General features: G+C 38.9%; 1 protein-coding gene across 1 annotated transcript in view; it reads left to right on the forward strand.

Annotated features, from left to right (window-relative positions):
* LOC106880721 (DNA-directed RNA polymerase, mitochondrial) overlaps nt 1-27,141 on the forward strand; it is a 272,154-nt gene that overhangs the window by 142,536 nt on the left and 102,477 nt on the right. Inside the window, exons 21-22 of the mRNA XM_089341545.1 lie at nt 23,970-24,092; nt 26,680-26,802. Coding sequence (XP_089197671.1) covers nt 23,970-24,092; nt 26,680-26,802 — 246 coding nt within the window. The remainder of the gene's footprint in view (nt 1-23,969; nt 24,093-26,679; nt 26,803-27,141) is intronic.

Genomic DNA, 27,141 nt, shown 5'->3' on the forward strand with positions numbered 1-27,141 from the left:
CTGCCATGACTGTGATTTTATTTGGCTTGATGGGTCTTCTTCTCAAGCACGGCATAATGCCAAATGTCTCGGTCATTTGTAATTGCCTCTGTGAGGCCCAACACTCAAAAGGTGCTTTTTCGTGCCACCGGAACAGGTATCAGTTATGTGACACCAGCATTGGCCACAACTATGATTTCACTTGGCTTGACAGATCTTCTCAAGCAACACTCAAAAGGTGCTTTTCATGTGCCACTGGCATTGGCCACTTTGCCTCCGTGAGGTCTAACACTCAAAAGTCGCTTTTTACATGCCACTGGCACAGGCACCAGTTATGTAACACCAGCATCGGCTATGACTCTGATTTCCCTTGGCTTGACGGGTCTTCTCAAGCACAGCATATTGCCAAAGGTCTCAGTCATTTGTTACGGTCAGACAAATTAATAATGTAAGAAAAAGGGGTAACCTTCTGATCGCAACAACAAAGTGTTCAAACAGAGAAGTAGATGTTCATATATAGAGATTATGTCCAGTCTCAATGGTTTCAAGGTAGGTGGTGAACGGTCCGACCCATATGCAGCTCCGTCTCGTTCTGGTTCTATCCACGCCAAGCTCCCTTTTTTAACAGGAAGTATGAGATTACCTGCCTTGCTCGTTAACAGGAAGTGAACGAGGTTACCTGTCTCGTACTATGCTAACTTCCTGTGTATATATATTTGGTTATTCATACCGATGTTATTTCACTTCTGCTAAACGGTCGTTGACAAACGTTTATCTCACCACCTTCGGAAAATATAGGGTAAGTTCTCACCCTTCATTATCTTATAGGTATACATAAGAAAGTTGAACGCATTGAAAACTTTCTTATTTACAAATTTAGGAGATTGACTCGAGATAGTGCACCCGCAATGACATTGTCTTTACCTCTAATATGCTGAATATTGAGATTAAATTCTTGCAAAGATAAACTCCATCGCATTAATCTCTGATTTTTGTTCTTCGTCTTGTGCAGAAAGGTCAGCGGATTGTGATTGGTGAACACTTCAATGGGATACATGGTGGTTCCCAAATATATGTCAAAATGTCGCAATGACAATAACAAAGCAAGGGTTTCTTTCTCAATGGTTGAATAATTTCACTGGTGTTCATCAAATTTCGTTAAGTAATAACCAACAGGATGATCAACATCCTTTGCATCTGATTGTAACAGAACACCACCGACACCAGCATCGCTTGCATCAATAGGAAGCTTAAATGGTTTCCTAAAATCTGGTGCTATAAACTGGAGAACCCATGAGTATGGCTTTTAATGGTACACATCTAGACCTGTCACCACGACTGAAATTTCGGGCTTTACAGTTTTTTTCATAAATGGCTTTCGTTTTGTCCTGTGATTTCTTCAAATGTTCTCTGGCAACCTCAGTAGCTTTGGAAGGTCGGTTTCGAAAAGTAGACACATGGTCTAGCGAGTTCAAGTGGGATTCAAGGCTCTCAGAAGGGCTTGGCTTAATGCTAACATTGGATCAGACAAAACCTTGGACCCTGCTAAATCATTTCCAATAATCAAGTCAACACCTGAAACTGGGAGAGTTTTCTTAACACCAACTTTCACCAAACCAGACACAAAATCTGACTGCAAATCAACAAAATGAAGAGGTGCACTTGAAATTCCACTAATACCCTCTAATAAAACATCAGAGTTAGCAGACGACACGTCCGAGAAAGGAAGGGTGCCTTCCAACACTAGAGACTGGAGTGCGCCTGTGTCCCTTAAAATAGTGATGGGTCATAATGTGGACTTATCACCCTTAAGTGAGATAAACCCTTTTGAAATGAAAGGCAAGTACCCCTCCTCATTGTTAATAATACCGGAAATAGGCTGAGACTTGATATTCACAAAAGCGTGTAGAAAGGGTTGTGACTGATTTTTTAACTTGAGCTTTTTACACTCAGAAATCAAATGGCCTGACTTTCTACAATATCTACAAATAATTGTTGAATGAAAATTTGAATCAGATTTAGAAACAAAAGGACTGGTTGACTTTCTTAACTCTGAACCACTGGACTTGTTAGGATTCGAACCTGACCTAGCTGAATAAATTATTTTACTTGTCCGACCTACCTCGAAATTATCCGGATGACAATAACCATACAGCTTGAACTCATGCTTATGAGTAATAGAGTAATCCTCTGCTAAACTAGCTGCTTCTTGTAACTGTTCTACTCTCTGCTCTTCCAAATAAGTCCTAATATCAATATGAACACACTGTTTGAACTCCTCTAATAATATAAGCTGCCTCAATTTGTGAAAAATCTTCCCCAACTTCTTTTGACACACACCACCTATCAAACAAATTTCCCTTCTCTCTAGCAAATTCTACATAGGTATCCTCACTTCTTTTCTTGGACTGCCCGAATTTTTGTCTATATGCCTCAGGGACCAGTTCATACGCTTTTAGAATAGCCTGATTGACCACCTCATAACTCAAACTTGCTTCGTTCGATAAAGCCAAATAGACTTCCTGAGCCCTGCCTTTTAAAATACTTTGTATTAACATTGTCCAATGCTCTACAGGCCATCTCAAATTTATTGCCACCTTTTCAAAAGGAAGGAAAAATTTATCAATATCTTCTTCACTAAATGGAGGCACAAGTCTAATATTTTTCGCTACATCAAAATCTGTCTGACCACGAGTAGTGTCCAACTTTCTATTCTGTAATTCCATTTCTTTCAATTTTAATTCTTTTTGAATTTCCATTTTCCTTATTGCTTTTTGAAATTCTAATTTCCTCAACTCAAACGCATCTGTTTTCTCTGGTTTCAACAATGACAAAGCTGAATCTTCAAAAATTTCTTCATCAACCAAATGTTCCAAAACCATTTTGAAAAGCTCTTTCTTTTTCATAGTAGACTTAGCCTCCTCCAGATCATAATGCTTGGCCAATAACAACAATTCTGATTTTTTTTAAATCCTCAATTGCTCCACACTGGGAAATTCAATAAATTCTTCAACCTTAAATTCCATGATTAAATACTGGTTTCACTAGAAGAATTTCGAATGTTGATACAAAATTATGCAGGTAATATGTGTATTTTAGCAGTGGAAATTTAAAAAAAAAAAAAAAAAAAAAAAAAAAAAATCAAATCGATGAGTTCATAGGTGAATTGTAAAGTTGTTTTATAATGTGTTTGCGAGAGTTCAGCTCCCGGACGAGCCCCCAATTTGTTACGATCAGACAAATTAATAATGTAAGAAAAAGGGGTAACCTTCTGATCGCAACAACAAAGTGTTCAAACAGGGAAGTAGATGTTCATATATGGAGATTATGTCCAGTCTCAATGGTTTCAAGGTAGGTGGTGAACGGTCCAACCCATATGCAGCTCCGTCTCGTTCTGGTTCTATCCACGCCAAGCTCCAGCTGTCTTTCCCACTCCCTTTTTTAACAGGAAGTATGAGATTACCTGCCTTGCTCGTTAACAGGAAGTGAACGAGGTTACCTGTCTCGTACTATGCTAACTTCCTGTGTATATATATTTGGTTATTCATACCGACGTTATTTCACTTCTGCCAAACGGTCGTTGACAAACGTTTATCTCGCCACCTTCGAAAAATATAGGGTAAGTTCTCACCCTTCATTATCTTATAGGTATACATAACACATTAGCCATTGCCTCTGTAAGGCTCAAAGTTCGGAAATCATGCTTCACCACCTTGTCCCATGTCTTCCTGGGTCTACCTCTACCAAAGGTTCCCTCCACAGTTAGAGGTCGACACTTCTTTACACAGTTGTCCTTGTCCATACGCATCACATGACCATACCAGCACAGTCATCTCTCTTGCACACCACATCCAATGCCTCTTATGCCCAACTTTTCTCTTAAGATGCTTACTCTCTGTCATACATGCACACTGACATTGCACATCCAGTGAAGCATACTGACTTCATTTCGTTCAAGCCTACACATGTCCTTGGCTGTCACAGGTCATGTTTCACTGCCGTGTAGCATAGCTGTTCACACATACGCATCATACAATCTACCTTTCACTCTGAGGGAGAGGCCCTTTGTTGCCAGCAGAGATAGGCGCTCTCTGAACTTTGCCCAGCCTATTCTTATTCTGACAGCTATGCTCTCAGAGCATCCACCTCTGCTACTAACTTGGTCATCTAGATAATGGAAGCTATCTACTACCTCTAGCTTACCCCGCTGGCAGTTGATAGGAGTCTATTTTCTGTATATTTTTAGTGTGTCTATTGTACTTGTGCATCTTCCATATGCAAAAGCTATTTTCCCTGTTAACCTTCCTCTGATATTGCTGCATTGCTTATTTGTCCATAGTTTACACTGGGTACATCTTAAGGGGTTTCTACCTACACCTTTTCTTCAGATTGAGCAGGGATTTGTGATTTGTTTGCCTTCCTACTTACTAAGGCTTTGGGTTTTTTAAGGTTAACTAAAGCTTTTCGATTCTAGACCTTGCTTCCATACCTAAAACTTCTTCTTTAAGTCTGGTAGTGATTCAGCTATAAGAACAAGGTCATCAGCATAAAGGAGCTCCCAGGGGCAGGCCTGTCTGTTATTGCCTGGAGGACTATGATGTACAAGAAGGGGCTGAGGACCAATGCTTTGTGAACTCCTACCTCTACCCTGAATTCTTCACTGTACTCATTGCCAACCCTCACCTTACTGATAGCGTCTCTGTACATGGCTCCTACAGTTCTCACCAACCTCTCGTCTATCCCTAGTTTTCACATTAACCACCAGATAAGGGATCGGGGGACCCAGTCAAAGGCTTCCTCCAAGTCAACAAAAGCCAGGTACAGAGGTTTATCTTTGGCTATATATTTCTCCTGCAGCTGCCTTACCAGAAATATAACATCATTGGTGCATCTCACTGGCAAAAAACCAAACTGCATCTCATCTAGACTAACTCGCTCCCTAATTAGTTGGGCTATGACCCTCTCCATAACTTTAATCACCTGATCCAACAATTTGATACCTCTGTAATTATTTCTATCTGTAATTATTTATCTTTGTAACAGTTGACTATGGTATTGCTACACCAATCCTTGGGTATGACTCCTTTGTGTACCACCAGATTTACGTTATGGATGACTAGACCATAACCCACACTGCCAAATATACCTGATGGACCTGGGGCTTTCCCTGTCTTCATATCTTTAATTGCTTAATCTACCAAGGTACTGTCAAACATTTGGCAGACTTTCCTCTTCCCATTCAATCTCCTCATTGAGTAGTCTTTCATAATGGCATTTCCAAGCTTCTTTCATTGCAGAATCATTAAATGCAAGTGCACTATCATCCATGCGGACACATTTATCTCCTATGACATCACAATTTTCTCTCATATACTGTTTTGCAATCTGAAACACTTCAAGACTTTGGTCCTCAAGTCACTGAACATAGGCAAACGTCTTTTCTGCTTCTTCCCTGGCTGGACATACCTGTCCCCTAGCTTCCCTTCTGGCTATCTGATACAGTTCCTTGCTACCCCCACTCTACCAGGCCTGTTTCTTTGCTCCAATGGCCTTGTCTACAGCATCGTTCTACCACCACATCACCCTAGGTCTGAATGGCGCATTGCACCAGCTGCAGATTTGGTCTGTGGCACTCAGCAAGCTGTCCCACGGGAATTCCCAGTTGCCCTCTATGTCACAAGTCTGTAGTTCCTCCTCCCTCTCATCAAATTTCTCAATCAGGATGTCCCTAAATCTCTGACCATATGAAGGGTCCTTAAGCTTTCAAATCCTTCTTTTCCAGATTAGTTTGCTTCTTGACATCCCTTTGACTTGGAATCTAAAGTCACTAATGTCTTGTCTATGCTGGTGGGTACATTCTTCAAAGTCACATTTTCAATCTATCTGTCTGTCTGTCAAAATAAAGAAGTCATTTCTCTCTTGAAGAGAAAGAAAATCAAGTTGAATATGTTGATTTTAGTAGCAACACTTCAAAGAGCCATTTTTTCTTACTTCCTTTAATCATTTATATACAAATTTTGCAGTACAGTATAATATAAATGAGATATTTTTTGTAAGAATTCATAAGAATATTTTTCCATAATGCCACCAAAAAGGCCTGGTTCGAGCCTTGTGACACCTGAAGCCAAAAAGATCAGAGAAAGCAAGAGGTATCAACTAAACAGAGGAAGATATCTGAATCAAAAAAGAGAATAATTAAGACTTCAAACTGAAGAACAGAGACAACACAGACTAGACATTTAAAGAATAGTTTTGATCAAAGAGCTGAGGAACAAGAGCAAGATCAAATGAGACATCAACACATTTGTTTGAATGAAAATGAAGAACAGAGATGACTTAGATTAGAAGCTCAACAACACCGAAACTAGCACTGTTGGCTCCGCAGCCATCAAGATATTGATGTCTCTCTTGGAGAAATGAATCAAATACGCCCCCATTATAAAGCTTTCAAATTTCCAGGAGAAACTGTCAACATCTGCTGTATGAATGGAAAAGTCAATTTAGCACTGTTACTTGACTTACTATGAGAAATGAAGGAATCATTTGAAGGTCAGACAGATGTAGGAAAAATTTCAGAAAATATGTCAGGCAGTACAATATCATTTTCCAAATGACATCTTTTAATTGCAAAGAAAGTCAGCAACCTGAAAATTACAATCCCTCTGTCATAATTCACGGACAAATTTACCATTTCCTGGGTCCACTAATACCAGATGCTGATGTGCTAGCCAAATTTGTTTGACTATACTTCTTGGACCCACAAGACTCAGTTCAACAAATGATAAGAATTTTGAACAACGAAGCAGGGCTAGAAAGAAGGATTGTTGAACAAATTGAAACAGTTTTGAGAGAGAGAAATCCATATATTGATGAGAGCAGAAGGCCAACTGGAGAGCATGAGAGGTGTTGGAATGCACCAACTGCAAATGAAGTCTCTGTTATTTTGCCCAGTACAAATCAAGATGCATCCTCCAGGCATATCTTGAAGGAAAGAGGAGGTGAACTAATCATAATTTCAGAAACTTATTGTTCCTATGACCCATTGCAGTACGTTCTCTTTTTTCTTGAAGGTAACAGTAGGTGGAACATCAATTTGATTATGACAAACAATAAGTGATTGCCAATCAAGAAATATTATGCCTATAAATAAGGAATCATCAAAATGAATTCAATCATATTCTTTGAAGCGGCCGATTATTCCAGTAGTATTTGATTGATCAAGCTGCAAAAATCAAATCTAGTAACCTGTCCTATTTGAAACAGCAGCAAGTTGATTTAAGATGTACAGCATACAAGGGACTAACAGATGCCATAAACAACTGTGATGGTCTTAATGATGTTGGAAAAAAAGTCTTACTTCTTTCAACATTTACTGGGAGTCCAAGATACCTGGCTGAATAGCAGATGGATGCCATGGAAATTTTGAGGAGACACGGAACACCATCATTGTTTATTACACTTACATGTAATTCCAAATGGCCAGAAATTACTCAAAATCTTTTTTCCTGGACAGGTGGCATCTGACAGGCCAGATTTGATTGCAAGAGTTTTCCAACTGAAGAGACACATGTTTATGGACTTGATTGTCAAGAGAAAAATCTGGGTGAAGTCATAGCACATACTCATACTGTTGAATATCAAAAAGGTGGCTTGCCACACTTGCATGCACTATTTGGCTGGTAAAGAATATAAGACCAATTGAGATTGATGACTCTGTACAAGCAGAAATTCCAGACCCAACAACAGACAAAAAACTACATGATTTAGTTGATACTCATATGATTCATGGTCCATATTGTAATGCACATTCTCCATGCTGGAAGGCTGGATCATGCTCCAAGAGATACCCCAAACAATACTTGCAAAGTACTCTGTGGAGAAGATTCTTATCCTCTTTATAGAAGAAGCTCAGTTGCAGTGAGAGGAGTTGAATTGCATAAGAATGGGAAAACACTCAACAACAACATATGGGTTGTGCCCTATAATAAAACTCTTTTAAGAGCCTTCAAATGCCACTGCAACGTTGAAATTGTTGCCTCAGTGAGGTCAGTTAAGTACATCATCAAGTACATGCTGAAAGGAAAGGAACAAACTGTTGTTCAAATAAACAATGATAATGAAATTAATATCTAATGGGTAGGTATATTAGACCTTCCAAAGCAGTTGCATCCATTTTAGGATTTTCGATTCATGAAAATAGTGAGACTGCAAGTTCATCTACGAGATGCACAAAGAATATTGCTCAAAAACAATGAGGATATGGCTGTCAATGAACAAACTATGAGAACAACATTAACAGAATTCTTTTCATTGTGCTTCAATAAGGACTTTGCAAAGCCATTACTTTATTCTGAAGTACCCATGTATTTCACTTGGAACAGTAATAAAGAATGGCAAAAAAGTTGAAGGGCATTTGGACGTTTTCAAAAGAACACTTGGTTTTGTTTATGTTGGCAGGAGAACTGTACTATTTAAGAATTTTATTGCTTGAATTTCATGGACTTGAAAGTTTCATTGCATTATGAACATATAACAGGATGATCCTTCCTAACTTTAAGGAGGCATATAAAGGAAGAGGACTTCTTGAAGAGGATTTGCATTCAATCAATACCATGCAAGATGCACTAACAACAAGACTTCCTAAAGAAACGGGGAACTTATTCATTGTGATCCTCACATCTGGAGATTTGTCAGATCCATTAGCTCTTTGGGAGAGATTCAGAGACATCATGAAGGGTCACTGAAGTATGGTACAAGAAAAACTGAAATGTTTTTCAAAAGCAATGGAAAATTTACTACTTCTTCACAATAATGAAGAAATTGAAGTCAATCACAAACTTTTGCATGAATTGAACTACGACATTGATAAGCAGTGAAATATTGTTGCTGGAAGAACACCACTCCTTTATGAAGAGCAACAGGCCGTTTATAATTATGTTTTTGGATGTTTGAACATGAATTCCTCATCATTCAGTTTCATTGAGGCACCAGGAGGAACTGGAAAAACCTTATTAGCTTATGTCAGAAGTAAAGGTCAAATAGCTCTTGCTGTTGCTTCATCAGGAATTGCAGCTATGTTGATGCTGGGTGGATGGACGGCTCATTCCAAATTCAAGAAAAATCAGTCTGTGACATTGATAAGAGATCCAACTTAGCATATGTCATCAGGGAAACAACACTTATTGTTTGAGATAAAATATCAATAAGAAGAGAATGCTTTGAAGCTGTTTACCTAACACTAAGAGATATCTGTAACAAAGATGAACCATTCGACGGAATCATTACCATCTGTTGTGGAGATTTCAGACAACTTTTACCTGTTGTTAAGAGAGGAATAAGCATTAATGTAGTCAATTCAAGTATCAAAAGATCCTCTTTGTGGAGAAAATTTGAAAAATTTGAATTACATCACAACATGCGATTGAGAGAGGGTCAAGAAGAATATTCATGATTCATTCTTAATGCTGGAAGAGATCTAATTCCCAAGAATGAAAAAGAAGAAATTCAAATTCCACAAAATTTGATAGAAATCCCATAAAACTCATCAATTTAGTTAAAAATGAGAAGACAACTGTTCATCATCATCTTCAACAACTTGGAAAGCTTCTTAGACTTGGAAAATGGGTGCCTCATGAATTGTCTGAAAGCAACTGCAAATCCCGAGTTGACATCTGCTCTTCTCTCCATTCTCACAAACTCATTTCACCCTTTTTGGATAGACTTGTGACTGGTCTCGTTTATTAAGTAATTCTGATTTGGCCATTAAGATGAAGAATTTCTTGTTTATACATAAAATTACAACGATTATTATTAATGTTATATGAAGTTTTGACTAGGATACGCCCTTCTAATATATAATTAATGTTATTGTCTTTCAGTTCCCAAATATAACTACTTAGTCTGGTAGAGTTTGCTTTACCTCTATTTCTGAAACTGGCATGATGGGAATTATATCTAAGTTTCATTTCATTTTTAGTTGCTGCAATATAAGTTTTCTTGTAATTGTTTGCGAGTACATCATATTGGTAGACTACGTTTTTAGTTTTACATTTATTTAAGAATTCACAAGTATTTTTATATCTGCAGCAACATAGATCATTAAGTTTGTCCGTGCCTATGATATGTTGAGGGGGGTTATTATTTATAAGGTAGTTGTTCGCATTATTTGAAAGTGAGTTATTGGGGGGGGGGGCATTTATTTTATCAGTCGATTGGTTGTTATGCTATTCTCAACATTGCTATTCTCCCTAGTTTCATAGAAGGTGTCTAGCTTTTTATTGTTGATAGAGGCTATAATGGTAGCTAGTTTGCTAGTGAAGCTATGGCGTACTCTTATTTTATTGCTACAGATTTCTGAGTATTTGGTGTTCATATTAAAGTGTTTATTAATAAGTCTCATTATAGATTTAACTATGTTGGGTTTTAGCTTTATTGCGAAGGGGATTATTAACCAGATGTTATCCTTATTCTGTTTGTTATTTTTAATATTATTATTTTTGGTGTAGAAACTGTCCTCAGTATTATTGTAGATCATAAAGTTATGGTTATAATTATTATTATTCTTTCTATAGTTATTTTTTATTATTATTACTATCAGTTTTATTGGGGTTGTTTCTGTACAATTTATTTATTTTATATATTTTGGTATTATCATTTCTAACAGGGGCTCTATTGGTTCTTTGAGGTGCGTTATTTTTGCTTATATTTCTATTATTATTAATATTAATATTCTTAGTATTGTTATTCTTCCCATTATTAGTATTTCTATTCTTATCATTCTTAATGTTGTTATTCATAATAGTCTGAATCTTATCATTCTTCCTACTATTTATGTTATTACTACTGTCATTCCTGTTAATGTTGTTCATATTGTTTTTGGGGTATAATTCCTATTATTATAATAGTTTTGAGTATTTATGTTATTTTTATAGGGTTCTGAGTAAAGGTATTTAATTTTTTGCTTATAACCTGCTTTTTCTAATGCGGTGTTGTAGAATTCCTTATACTTATTAAAGATATCTTCGTTGGAAGAGAGGTGTGAGATTCTTTTGCTGATTCCTTGTACTAGTCCTCTTTTAATAAAGTTAGGATGGTTGCTAAATGCATTTATATATTTAAGGTTTGTATTCGGTTTTATGTAGGGTTTGTGCAGTCCCATGGTTAGGTTGCAGTTCGCGTCTAAGTAGTTAATAGAATTATGCTCTTTTTCTATTGTAATGGTTAAGCCAAAACATTTAAAAAACTTATATAGTTTTTTCCTTTAGTAGTTCTAGTCTCCTATTTGAGATGTTTTTCAGGATAAATAATGTGTTGTCTCTGTTGAGGCCTCTCCTGGTCTCTGGGAATACTTCCTGTAAATATGATAGTAAGTAAATGCCTACTAAGTCAGTTACCTGTGCTGAATCAGGGGCTCCCATAGTGATGTTGAAGTTATTAGGGGTATCTTTCCTTACCCATAATTTGTTATCGAGATTTATTATGGATTTCCTCGCTTCTAAGATTACCTTAATTTCATTCATTGTTAGTTCAGTATGATTTTTGGCAAAAATAAGAGTGCTATTTAGGATTGTAGGGTTAATTGATGAGTAGTAATCTTCTATGTCTATCTGTAGGAACTTATAGTTATTTTTATTCTCTATCCTGGAGAACCAGTTAAGGGCTTCATAGATATTGGACCATAATTCTAGGATTATTTTATTTTCTATCGTTGGGATATATTTATCTAGTATTAATTTACTTGATTTACAAAGATCGGATTTATTGGGGCATATTAATCTAATTTTCGGATCTGTTAAGAAATTTACTTTATGGTCCTTAATTGTTATGCAGGTTCTGGAAGGGGTGAAACGTTCAGTTTTCTCATCTATGTTGTAGTTGGTCATAACATTCATGGCTGATAAGTTCAAAGATCTTAAGGTGTTATTGGGTACTATTTTGTATTTGTTTTTGTTGTTATTTCTCTATGCAACAACCTGTGGTATAAATTAATATCCAAAATATATGAGTTCCTGATTTTATCGGAGTGTACAATAATTTCCTTTTGCAATTTCAGTTTATATAGTAGGTCCTTTAGGTTTCTTTGGTAAGCATTATTCCTTAGTGGGTGTCATTTAAATTTTAGGCTCTTAATAGTATCCTATAGTTCATTCTCAAAGGTGTCCAAGTAGCTGTTTGGTGGGGGTGCTTTTCTAGTTTTGAAAATTCCTTTGGTAAATTCTTTGCTGTTGTTGTGATTGGTTGTCTCTGCTTGGTTGTTTTTATCGTAGAATAAGGCTTTCCATCATAAACAGTGGATGAAGTCTGTTAATTTTTTAATCACTTCTTTAAGATATACATCTTTAGGTGGAATTGGTGTATCCTTTAATGATGCTTGTTATTTGCTCCATTTTACCAGTAGGTGCTTGAGTTATGTCTGGCTAATGCAACTTAGCAAGAAATATATATGTTAAGCAAGATATAAGTTAGAGGTTATGCAACCATCTTAGGAATAGATGTATCCGTAGGCACTCCTGGTGTATTACCTCACTATGTATAGTCCTCGTTATAAGGTATACGGTAGTAGGTAATTTAAAGGTAAAACCGTGGTTTAATATAGATAGAGAAGTTAAGAAATGGAGCAATAATTAACAATAAGGAGGTAAAGTGTTGACTACATGCGTTTCGTGGCTACGTTATAGCAGAAAAAACCAGTACAATTCACAATAAATTGATCAAGATTATATTCTACTCAAAATACAGTCACTCATCAGGTCGCTGGAAAAAATAGGAATTCAAATAACGTATCTTACTAAATAAATAATAAAAATATCAGTACTTGAAGGGAAGCTCTCGTTAGTACAGCAAATGAAATGTAAATGCTTAATACTAATAATTCAAGTTAAAGGTATAATTCATCTAAAATAACATCTGTGGACTAATGGTAAACATCTTTATGAACAGAAATACATATAAAAAGATAGTGTTATTAAATAAATAAATCCGAACGTTAAACAATATTAGTAAAATAAACGGCATCACTTATCTTATCTTATCCCTTGTGAGCCTAAATCAGTGAGAGACCTGGGTGTCGACATGAGTGATGATACCTCTTTCCAAGTGCACATTACCAGGATGGTGACAAAGTGCAGATGACTGGCTGGATGGATCCTGAAAACATTCAGAACCAGAGATAAGGAAACCATGATGGTCCTCTGGAGGACATTCGTCCTCAGCCGCCTGGATTACTGCTCACAGCTATGGTCACTCACCAGTGGGAAATTAACAGCGGACATTGAAGCAATCCAGAGAAGATTCACAAAGAAGATTGTCTTTTTGCAACTGCTCAGCTACTGGGAAAGGCTGAAACAGCTATGACTCTACTCCCTGGAGAGAAGGCAGGAGAGGTATGCAGTAATATACATCTGGAAGATCCTGGAAGGAATTGTGCCAAATTTTGGCATTGAAAGCTACACCAATGCCAGAACGGGACGACACTGCATAGTGCCAAAGATCCCAGCAATGCCATCGCGCTTCAGGACCAGTTACTGTAACAGTTTGGGTTTCAGGGGCCCACAGCTTTTTAATACCCTCCCAAAGAGCCTGAGGAACCTGCACAAAGTAGATGTAGAGGTTTTTAAATCAAAGCTGGACCTCTTCCTGTCGAGAGTCCCAGATGAACCTACCTCACGGCAAGAGGTGCAAATGAGGGTAGCTACATCAAACTCCATTCTCCACCAGGTGCCACATATTGGAGGACTCTCTCAGTAATAAAAGTGTAACAAAATGACGGTGCATCAGCATGGTCACAGCTCTCAGCTGATACTATAATAAAAAAAAAATTTAATTGGGAGATAGTTTGTAAAGCTAAATCTTATTAAATACGTAGTGCTTCTTGTTTATGTACTAATGAATTTAAGGAGATATTAACTGATAATAAAAAATTGTTTAATTCCCTGAAGTTGGTTTCTTTTGAGGGTTGCTTTCCTTGCATTTGGTACTAAAATGTGTTTATTTGGGAAGTCTGTTGTGTGGCATTATTCTGTAGTAATGGCCTTATATAAATATAAACGAATATATATATATATATATATTAATATTAGGGACAAAATCCAAAATTACAGGTAAAAAACTCAATTAAATATATATATATATATATATATATATATATATATATGTAAGAGTAGCCTGGGCAAAGTTCAGAGAGCTGTTACCTCTGCTGGTGACAAGGGGCCTCTCACTCAGAGTAAAAGGCAGACTGTATGACGCATGTGTACGAACAGCCATGCTTCATGGCAGTGAAACATGGGCTGTGACTGCTGAGGACATGCGTAGACTCGCAAGGAATGAAGCCAGTATGCTCCGATGGATGTGTAATGTCAGTGTGCATACTAGACAGAATATCAATACCTTGAGAGAAAAGTTGAACTTACAAAGCATCAGTTGTGGTGTGCAAGACAGGCGATTGGCTGTGTGAAAAAGTGCCACACCCTAGCAGTTGAGGGAACCTGTGGAAGAGGTAGGCCCAGGAAGACCTGGGATGAGGTGGTGAGGCACGACCTTCGAACATTGGGCCTCACCGAGGCGATGACTGCTGACCAAGACCTTTGGAAATATGCTGTGCGTGAGAAGACCCGGCAAGCTAAGTGAGACCTAAATCTAAGGCCTCAACCAGTCCACTTATGCGTACCTTCCTTCATTGGACACTAAACTCCACTTGCGAAGACCTGTTGAGGCAAGTGAAATCGAAATCGAGTTAAATTGGACACTAAACTCCACTTGCGAAGACCTGTTGAGGCAAGTGAAATCGAAATAGAGTTAAATTCGACGACTGGCATCCATGCCAACGTCGTCTCCTTCATTGGACACGAAACTCAGCTTGCGAAGACTTATTGGGGAAAGCGAAATCGTGAAGGCACTTGTGCCCAGCGTTGCCTTTCTGGCACTTGTGCCCACGGCATGTGTAAGGACTTTCGAGAGAGATCGTTGCCAGTGCCCCTGGACTGGCTCTTGTGCGGTGGCACATAAAATACACCATTTTGAGCGTGGCTGTTGCCAGTACCGCCTGACTGGCCTTCGTGCCAGTGGCACGTAAAAGCACCCACTACACTCTCTGAGTGGTTGGCGTTAGGAATGGCATCCAGCTGTAGATACTCTGCCAATTGGAAATATGCTGTGCATGAGAAGACCAGGCAAGCCAAGTGAGACCTAAATCTAAAGCCTTAGCCACTCCACTTATGCGTACCTTCCTTCCTTCATTGGACACTAAACTCCACTTGCAAAGACCTGTTGAGGCAAGTGAAATCGAAATCGAGTTAAATTTGACGTCTGGCACCCATGCCAACGTCGTCTCCCTCATTGGACACGAAACTCAGCTTGCGAAGACTTATTGGGGCAAGTGAAAGCGAAATTGTGATGGCACCTCTGCCCAGCGTCTCCTTTCTGGCACTTTTGCCCACGGCATGTGTAAGGACTTTCGAGCGAGATCGTTACCAGTGCCCCTGGACTGGCTCTTGTGCGGGTGGCACGTAGAAAGCACCCACTACACTCTCTGAGTGGTTGGTGTTAGGAAGGGCATCCAGCTGTAGAAACTCTGCCAAATCAGATTGGAGCCTGGTGTAGCCATCTGGTTTCACCAGTCCTCAGTCAAATCGTCCAACCCATGCTAGCATGGAAAGCAGACGTTAAACGACGATCATGATGATGATGATGTGTGTGTGTATGTATATATATATATATATATATATATATATATATATGTATATATATATTTATATGTGTGTATATATATATACATACATATTTATATGTATGAATATATATTTGTATATATATATATTTATATGTATATATATATATATGTGTATTTATATATATATATATATATATATATATATATATATATATATATATACTAGCAGTATAACCCGACCTTGTCCCGGTGTGACTTATTATGCTATCTACGATAAGTCTTGCTAGGGGAAAATCAACTAAAAAAGAAAGCCTTACAACGAAAAAACCCTTATGATGTAAATATGTTCATAATTCAAAAGACGATGAAATTAATAGGGAAAGTCTGAAGGCTGTTTTGCGTAACATTATTAAGCGTGCGTAAATTTCATTCGTCTAATTGGCTATAGAAATGCTTGTGCAAAACAACTTTTTGCGCTGCTCTGATTATACATAGCACGGTAATCCCTTTTTGCATGAGCTAGGACGGCAATTTTTGATGAAGCAATTGCTGGCAATCTGTTGGTACACAGTTTTGCCAGAATTCTATCAGATTGGGCAGAAGATGTCGATGCACCATTTTGCATTAAGTTCAAAGTAGCTTCTGGAATGTGGTGAATTGCTGCAGTCTGTTGCTGTCATTTTAAACCAGTTGCTTTCTTTCCCCAGCAAGCTCTCTTCTTTGGAGGCATAATATATGTATATATTAAACAGAACAACGAAAGTTATAATAGATGGCAGGGTCGGTACTTTTCACATATCTGTAATTTTTCAGATTAACACCCGCACAATTACCCAACCCTAATCCTAACACTGACCCTAACATTAACCCTAAACCCTAACCCTAACCCTAAAACCGTAACCGTAACACTAATCCTAACCGTAACCCTAACCCCTAACCCTGACCCTAAAACCCTAACCCTAACACCCCAGTGAAAATCGTGTTATATTTCCAAAACATTGACGAACATGAGTTATATTTTACTGAATGATTGTGTACTTGCACGTGTATGCATTTGAGAGAGCGAGAGAGGAAGAGGTACAGAGAGGGGGGAGAAAGGAATAGAGGTAGTTAAAAGTTTTCTTATGACGGCTTCTCTTTACTGCCTATTACTTCATTAGAAATCTATGGATGCACTTACGCACATAATAGAGAAAAATGAAACAAATATGGACGACTTGCTCCGAAACACCACTGAATGGGGAACACTTCTCAAAAATAACCTGCAGTTGTTTCCTTCACAATTCCTACATGCTTGAAATGTACATACATCAAGGTATATTTGTAGAAAATTTCACGAAAAAATATTCATTTTCCTGGAAGTTAAGAGGAATTTAAGTGGAATTTCCGAAAATTGTCTCCCACTACCCTCCCAAAACACTTTCACTGAAAATTTTTGTATATTCGGAATCTACATAATAAATAATATATGCATAGAAAATTTCATAAAAGAATATTCATTTTTATGAAAGTTACGACCTTCCAAAGTCAGTGGGTACAACTCTGTAGTTATGCCACAGTGACGAACGTGAATGGTTGTGTTTACTTGCATGTGTATGCGTTTGAGAGAGCGAGAGAGGAAGAGGGGGAGATAGAGAACAGGAGCAATGTGTATGTTGTTGTCACAGATTACGTATGTGTGGTTGTGTGTGTTTTTACGTATCAATGTTATGAAAAATAAATAAAGAATACTGAGAAGAAAGTTTAATCTATGACGTTGTATGTATCACTTTCTCTCTCTGTTGAGCGCATGTGTAAGAACGCTGTTCCAGGTAGAAGGGAAGAAATATAAAAGTTGCTAGAAGCGACAGCCAAATCACACAAAGTAAACGGAATTTAAAAAATCTAATTACTGCACTGGAAAGTTCACATCGAGAAAATTCCATTGATGTAAAAATTTTTACGAAAAAGTGGAAAATGTGGATTTGTATAAACTTTTAAAAAGGCTTCACACAGACACACAACTTCAGCTTTATATATTAAGATATATATATATTTATATGCATATATATATGTATATATATGCATATATATATATATATATATATATATATATATATATATATATATATATATATGCATATATATATATATATATATATATATATATATATGCATATATATATATATATGCATATATATATATATATGCATATATATATATATATGCATATATATGTATATATATGCGTATATATGTATATATATGCATATATATGTATATATATGCATATATATTTATATGTATATATACATATATATTTATATGTATATCTATATGCATATATATATGTATGTATATACATATATATTTATATGTATATTTATATATATATATATATATATGTATGTATCATCATCATCATCGTTTAACGTCCGCTTTCCATGCTAGCATGGGTTGGACGATTTGACTGAGGACTGGTGAAACCGGATGGCAACACCAGGCTCCAGTCTGATTTGGCAGAGTTTCTACAGCTGGATGCCCTTCCTAACGCCAACCACTCAGAGAGTGTAGTGGGTGCTTTTACGTGTCACCCGCACGAAAACGGCCACGCTCGAAATGGTGTCTTTTATGTGCCACCCGCACAAGCCAGTCCAGGGGCACTGGCAACGATCTCGCTCGAAAATCCTACAGGAGCCAGTCACGCGGTACTGGCAACGGCCACGCTCAAAATGGTGCATCTCATGTGCCACCCGCACAAGAACCAGTCCAGGGGCACTGGCAACGATCTTACTTGGCTTGCCGGGTCTTCTCACGCACAGCCCATTTCCAAAGGTCTCGGTCCGTAGTCATCGCCTCGGTGAGGCCCAATGTACGAAGGTCTTGCCTCACCACCTCAGCCCAGGTCTTCCTGGGCCTACCTCTTCCACGGGTTCCCTCAACTGTTAGGGTGTGGCACTTTTTCACGCAGCTATCCTCCTCCATTCTCACCACATGTCCATACCAGCGCAATCGTCTCTCTTGCACGCCACAACTGATGCTTCTAATGTTCAGCTTTTCTCTCAAGATACTTACACTCTGACGGGTATTCACATTGACATTACACATCCAACGGAGCATACTGGCTTCATTCCTTGCGAGCTTACGTATGTCCTCAGCAGTTACAGCCCATGTTTCACTGCCATGTAGCATGGTTGTTCGTACGCATGCGTCATACAGTCTGCCTTTTACTCTGAGTGAGAGTCCCTTTGTCGCCAGCAGGGGTAAGAGCTCTCTAAACTTTGCCCAGGCTATTCTTATTCTAGCAGCTACACTTTCAGCGCACCCACCCCCACTACTAACTTGGTCGCCCAGATAGCGGAAGCTATCGACTACCTCTAGTTTTTCACCCTGGAATGAGATAGAAGTTGTTTCCTGTTTGTTTGCAGTCTTTATTGCACCTGAACATCTGCCACAAACAAAAACTAACTTGCTAGTTAACCTGCCTTTGATGTTGCTGCACCTCTTATGTGTCCATAGCTTGCACCGGGTACATCTTATAGAGTTACTACCTACTCCTTTTCTACATACTGAGCAGGGCCATCTACCTGAAGGGGTTTGTGTTTTATCTACCTTCCTACTTATTAGGATTTTGGTTTTAGCTAGGTTGACTCTAAGGCCCTTCAATTCTAGACCTTGCTTCCACACCTGAAACTTCTCCTCTAGTTCTGATAGTGACTCCGCAATTAGGGCAAGGTCATCAGCATAGAGGAGCTCCCAGGGGCAACCTGTCTTGAACTCCTCTGTGATTGCCTGGAGGACTATGGTAAATAATAGGGGGCTGAGGACGGAACCTTGGTGGACCCCTACCTCTACCCGGAATTCATTGCTGTACTCATTTCCAACCCTCACCTTACTGGCCGCATCTCTGTACATGGCTCGCACAGCTCTCACTAGCCATTCTTCTATCCCAAGTTTCCTCATTGACCACCAGATAAGGGATCGGGGGACCCTGTCAAAGGCTTTCTCCATGTCAACGAAAGCCAGGTACAGAGGTTTATCCTTGGCTAGGTATTTCTCTTGCAACTGTCTCACTAGAAATAAGGCATCAGTAGTGCTTTTACCTGGCACGAACCCAAACTGCATCTCATCTAAATTGATTCGCTCCCTAATTAGTTGGGCTATGACCCTCTCTGTAACTTTCATAACCTGATCTAACAGCTTGATGCCTCTGTAATTATTTGTATCTAAAGCGTCCCCTTTACCTTTGTAGCAGTTGACTATGATGCTGCTACACCAGTCATAGGGTATGACTCCTTCGTGTATCACCTGGTTCGTAATACGGGTGACTAGGCTATAGCCAACACTGCCAGATATTTTGAGCATCTCTGCAGTGATTCCTGATGGGCCGGGGGCTTTCCCGGTCTTCATACTCTTAATTGCTTTATCTACCCTGGTACTATCAACTCGGATAGCTGGTCCCTCTATTGGGTCGACATAAGGCAGGCTCTCTTTCTCCCATTCATTCTCTTTATTAAGCAATCTATCGTAGTGGCATCTCCAGACCTCTTTCTTTGCATCCTCATTTAATGCAAGCGTACCATCATCCATGCGAACACATTTCTCTCCTACAACATCACTATTCTCTCTCCTACACTGTCTTGCAACCCGAAATACCTCGAGTCTTTGGTCCTCACGGCGCAGAACATTGGCAAATCTTTCCTTATCTGCTTCCCCTCTGGCTAAATAAACCTGTCGCCTAGCCTCCCTTCTGGCACATTGGTACAATTCCCTGCTACCACCGTTCTTCCAGTCCTTCCAAGCTTGTTTCTTTTGTCTAATAGCCCTGTCTACCTCCTTGTTCCACCACCACGTTACTCTGGGTTGGGAGGGGACCTTACACCACCCACAAATCTGGTCGGTGGCTTTCAACAGGTTGTCCCGCAGAAATCTCCAATTGTCTTCCACGTTGTATGATGCTATATCCCCTTCTATTTCGTTAAATGCTTCAAGTAACTTGTCTCTAAGTCTCTGTCCGTTTGCAGGGTCTTTAAGCTTCCACACCCTTCTTCTCCAAGCCTGTCTAATTCTGGGCACCCATTTTGCCTTGATCCCAAAGTCGCTAACTACTAATCTATGTTGTGGGGTACATTCTTCGCCAGGGTAGGTTTTGGCATTTATAAGCCGCCCTCTTTCCCTATTTCTGGCGAGGATGTAGTCGATTTGGCTAGAGTGTCTGCCGGAGCGGTAGGTGACTAGGTGACTGGCAGGTTTCCTGAAGTTGGTATTGCAGACCATAAGATTGGTTGCATCACAGAACTCCAGCAGTCTGGTTCCCTCCTCGTTGCGGGAACCGAAGCCATAGCCTCCATGTATGCCATGGAAGCCCCCAGCACGACGTCCGACATGACCGTTGAAGTCTCCAGCCACAAAGAGAAGGTCCCTGTCACTCGTCGACGAGGTAGTTTGCAAGAGGGTGTCAAAGAATTGGTCTTTCAGACCATCTGGTAGCCCAGGTTGAGGTGCATAGGCTGAGATGACAGTAGCTAATCTATGATGAAGCACTAGTCTGATCTTAAGTACTCTGTCACTTACTCTAACGACCTCGATTACCTTATCCACCCATTTCTCCGCTAGAAGTATTCCTACGCCCCCGACCCCGTCAGTGTTCCCTGCCCAGAAAATCTTGTACCTGTGTTCTTTGCCTGTGAGGAACCTTGCAGAACCTCCTCTCCATCTTACTTCCTGGATGCAGCACATATCTACGCATCTCCGTTCAAGCATCTCAACAATTTCACCAGATCTACCTTTCAGCGTGCCGACGTTGAGAGTGCCAATCCTAACAGTATGGGTGTTGGGGGTGTGGGCCTGTAGCCTGGGAAGGGGAAAAGCAGTGTCGTGTACCTGAAAAGAAAACTTGCAATTGGAAGAATTCATAAGCAAAACATTACCTACAACCTGCAAACATTTCTCAACCTTAATGCGCTACCCAAAGGTAGGGGAGAGGATGGCCAAGGCCACTAGATGGGTTCCGGGAGACAGCCGAGGTTGACAGGATGACAAAGGGATGAACTTCCGGTGGAGGGGGCGGGATGACAGAGGAATGAACTTCCGGTGGAGGGGGTGGGATGACAGAGGAATGAACTTCCGGTGGAGGGGGTGGGATGACAGAGGAATGAACTTCCGGTGGAGGGGTGGGATGACAGAGGAATGAACTTCCGGTGGAGGGGGTGGGATGACAGAGGGATGACAGACGAATGAACTTCCGGTGGAGGGGGTGGGAGGGCGGGTTACCGCCAGCGAGTAGATAGGGCTCTTAATTGTAGATTTTAAATATTTGAGAGACAACAATGCATAAATCGTAATTTTTTAAAAGAGCAATGAATTCTGGGTGATTAGAATATAACGTAGCATGAATTTAGGAAGCTTAGAAAATGAATAAGCATGAATTTAAGACAACAACTGAATTCAATTGAATTTCATGGAGAGAAACAAGATAAATAATAAGGGACAAAACTAAAGCGCAAGGTATTGAGATGTTTGAGGCCGTAAATAAATAAAAATCTCTATCTTATCTGCATCTTGGGTATTTCGTCGTAGTACGTCAGCGAGATAATTTAGAATGGGTTTCTCATTTATATATAGCCAGAACCTGAAGACCTTAAAGGAAAAACTACGAAGTGGAGAGAGAGGATGGAGGGGTAGACAGAGGCATGGCGGGAGAAAAGATCATCATCATCATCATCATATATATATATAAAGAGAGAGAGAGAGAGAGAGAGAGAGAGAGGGGGGACCAGTCAAGCAGCACATCACGCTGTAATTCTTGGGCTGAGAAATCAACACTTAAAAGCCATAATTTTAAGGAGCGATAAGAATTTTTGAATAAAGGAAAATGGGTAGTGGTGGGTAGGTACCGCCAGCGAATATATATTTATATATTTGTATGTATATATATATATTTATATATATATATTTATATGTATATATATGTATTTATATATATTTATATGTGTATATATATATGTATATATATATACGTATATATATATATATATATATATATATATATATATATATATATTTGACAGGAATGGCAACAAAAGAAAGAAAGAGACCTCGATATTATGCAAATAGAGGAATTTATCTGTAAAAATATGTGACACTTATTCAGTAGCCATGATAAAACTCCGAGTTTCGGATGCCAGGGTGGGGTCCACTCCAACATCTCTTCAGTTATCCAGCTACCGGAAATTCTTTTGAAAATAACCGTTAAACCCCAAGGGGAAAAATTAAGAACAAGGGAAATTACTGTGTGGTGACAGAACGCATCTAAAAGCTGCTTATATCATTCACGCACGTACATACCTCAATGTGCACACATATCCACATGCACACGGTAGTTGGATAACTGAAGAGATGTCGGAGTAGACCCCCACCCTGGCATCCGAAACTCGGAGTTTTATCATGGCTACTGAATAAGTGTCACATATTTTTACAGATACGTATATATATATATATATATATATATATATATATATATATATATATATATATATATATATATATATAAATATATACCGGAGTAAGCACATGAAATGTGCAACAAGGTGGAAAAAAGAGTACTCAAATACCAGAGGTAGAGTAATATGCTTTATTTAAAAGCAGCAGAAATATAACAAAAAAACCGTTACTTCAATGTGTAGTGTTGAATCGTGGCAAGGTATGGAAGGTTTTTGGAGGACCGGAGAGATTATGTCTGGGTGGAGAATTATACGAGGTATAGTACTATACAGAATACCGAAAGGATCTTCACCTCTTACATCACACCCTTCTTCCTCCTTCAACGCCGAGGTGGTATAATTTCCTGAGAGAGAAATAATTTTGCGGCTGAGGATAGCTTTACATTGTAAATTATACACATATTATATTATACACATATAAAGCTTGAAACATGTGTACCGCGGAATCCTTTGTAGTTTTGTTGTTATTTTTTGGATTTACAATTTATAAACATATATATATATATATATATATATATATATATATATATATATATATATATATATATATACATATATATATATATATCAAGCCATACCAACATGGAAAACGGACGTTAAATGATGATGATGATGATAGATAGATAGATAGATAGATAGACTGATAGACAGGCAGGCAGACATGGCCTAATGATGAGAGCATTAGGCTCATTGTTGCAGGTTCATTTTCTGCACGAATTTTACACAATGTGTCCCTGAGTTTGGCACTTCATTCGCATTGTTCCAGTCAACTGAGCTTAAAATGAGTACCAGCCATCTGTTGGTTTGTCTTTGTTTATTTATTTATTTATTTCTCTTTCAGGGATCAAAATGGTGGCAGACATCAGACAATCCATGGCAAACTCTGGCTTGTTGTATGGAAATAACTGAAGCTATTAGATCTCCTAACCCTTCAGAATTTATTAGTCACTTACCAGTACATCAGGTATAGTATGCATAGTTTGTATATACCTTTCACAAACCTCTGCAAATTTTGTTACCGTCTATACATACACACACAAACACCTACATATAATTGTGCAGGAACCATCCTAAGGAAGTTGTGGAAACCTGTTAGGTAATATAAATATTGTCTCTGAAAACATAATCTTCAGCAACAACTTCCAACAACACAATTGGTTATTGTACACTTTTTAATCTATTTACACGCCTTTTATCCCATACACCTACATCCTACACTTTTTCTCACTTTCTTTGTTTACTCGCTTGCCTTGATGGTGGTGGTGGTGGTGATTACAATGGCTATTTATGTTGTTGAGGCAAATAGTTATTGTCTTCTGATACAGTATTTTATAGCACTGAGCTATCAGTAAAATGTGCTTGATCATCTGGGAAGTCCAGCCTCAAACCACTGATCATCAATCATTCAAACTGACTGAGTGCAGGCACCAGATCAATATGATTCTCAGACTTCAATCCACCACTAATTGTCTCAGTCTGCCTTAACATTGGCTCTGCATTCTGAATCTGATTACAAGCTGTTGGTGATGATTGACGTGTGTGTGTGTGTGTGTGTGTGTATCATCATCTTTTAACCTCCATCTTCGATACTAGCATGAGCTGGGTGGTCTGACAGGATCTACATCACGCTCCAGTGTTTGCTGTGGGATAGTTTGCATGGTTAAATGTCCTCCTTAATGCCAACCTCTTCACAGAAAGTACTGGGTGCTCTGTGTATGGGCACCAGCATTAGTGAGGTCACCATGTAACTTACAATACTAAGATCACTCTCAGCCGAATGGGGCTATAGTTGGGAGGGAGATAGCTTTACGCTAGTGATGAAAGGTTAGAGTATGAAGGAAGGGGCCAGAGCAGGTTTCTTTCTGTAGAAGAGAGACATGGCAGCTCACATTATACAAGAGTGGATGAGAGTAATCAGCATGGAGCTGGAAAAGGAAATAAAGATAGTAGTGAAAAACTGTAAGGGCAGGCCCTGGGGCATGAGAATAGGAAATAAGACTGCATAGATGTAGTTAGTGAGAAATGGAATAAGGATGTGACTATACTGAATGATGAACAGTTCAGGAGGGTGAAAAGCACCAAGATAGAGAGAGATGACATGTAGGTGGGCATGTTGCAAGACTGAGTGGAGAGAAGTTAAAAGTGTGTGAATAGAGAGAAAGAAGTTATGTATGGTGATATGATCAAGTCAAAAAGAAGAGAAGGTGAGGGGGAGAAAATTTGGAGTGATCAATGTAAAATGTAAGTGAAGAGGGACAATGTAAGAATGAAGAATGGAAATATATTGAAGTGGTTCCAGATAACGAGAAAGTTAACAGGTATCACAGAAAAGATGATAAAATATCTAGTTCTCACCTCATTTAAGTATAGCAGCAGAATACTATAGTTAAACAAGTGATACAGAGATCAGTGATAGAAAATGAAGGTGTGGAGGGGCAATTTCATGGGAAAATTGAAGGGCTCAACTGTACATATAGGCATTATGCTTCCAGAACATCAATCTCACAGGGATGAGCAGGTTTTCTCAAACACTAGTTGTCCTGTCCTTTCGCGTCTCCACTATAAGATTCGAATTTCTGAGATCTACCTTCACCACTTTGTCCCATATCTTTTTGGGTTTCCCTCTTCTTTATACAGCTGCTCTCATCCATACACATCACAAGACTATACCATTGCAGTCTTCCCTTTTGCTCGCAACATCGGATTCTTCTTATGCCCAATTCTTCTCTCAACACATTTACACTTTGTCATTCATGCACACTGACATTGCACATCCATCAGAGCATGCTAGCTTCATTTCTTTCAGGTATTTACATATCCTCTGCATTGAGGGTCCATGTCTCACTACCATGTAGGTTTTCTGTCAGATTTTAGGATGAGTTATTCCAGTTGTTAACATAGCTCTCTGTGATTGAATTTACATGTGAGTGGCTGAGTTGCAGGTAACATCTGACAGGCTTCCACACAATTTCTATGTACCCACTTTCACTCATAAGGCTTAGGTCAACCGAAGATGCCATGCTAGTGTGTGTGTGTGTGTTTACATAGTAGCTGTGTTCATATAAAACTCTTCATCACTACACAACAGACATCATCAGGTGGTAAGCCACTGCATCATAGCCATTTTATCATCAGCAGCATTGTCCATGCTTGCATGGGTCAGATGGAATTAATTGAGGTAGATTTTCTATGGCAGGATGCCTTTCCTGTCACTAATCCTCACCTGTTTCCAAGCAAGTCAATATTTCCCATGACTTGATTATGTTTTCCACAGAAGACTGGAAACACACAACATTGCTTGTATGACAGTGTAGTCATTTTTACAATCATCCCCTGTTGTTAAGACAGGAGTACACATGCACGCATGCACACAATGGGCTTCTTTCACTTTCTGTCAACCAAATCTATTCACAAGACTTTGCTTGACTTGGAGCTTTAATAGAAGACACTTGACCAAACTGCCATCCTATGGAACTGAACTTGAGATCACATAGTCAAGAAGCCAGTGTCTTAACCATACCTCCCTGTCATCTTTGCTTTATTTTCTTTAGGATGGATCCTGTAATGGTCTTCAGCATTATGCTGCTCTTGGACGTGACCAGGCTGGAGCTGAGTCAGTGAACCTCTGCTCATTCAACCACCCTAAAGATGTCTACAGTGATATTTGTGAGCTGGTAAGGACACAATAATAATATTGTTATTATATCACCCCACCTCCACTCCTGTTCTTCCTTCTTATATTGTTGCTCTACTGGTTGAATCAGTAGAGTATTGGTCAAAATACCTTGTGGTATTTCTTCCAACTGTTTATGTTCTGAGTTCAAAGGTCACTTTTTTTGCCTTTCATCTTTTTGGAGGTTGCTGAAGTAACGTAACCTGACTTGTGATTCATTTTTCAGTTTTATACTGGTGTTCCAGTTTGCCATTGCATGGTTGATATGTTTTAGTAGTGTTGGAACTACTTTATTTGTGTGGAGAGATTCAGTATCCATGAGTGTGGAACACTGTCGAAT

The sequence above is a fragment of the Octopus bimaculoides genome, chromosome 24, assembly GCF_046866305.1.
Source record: "Octopus bimaculoides isolate indiv1 chromosome 24, ASM4686630v1, whole genome shotgun sequence".
Lineage (NCBI taxonomy): Eukaryota > Metazoa > Mollusca > Cephalopoda > Octopoda > Octopodidae > Octopus > Octopus bimaculoides.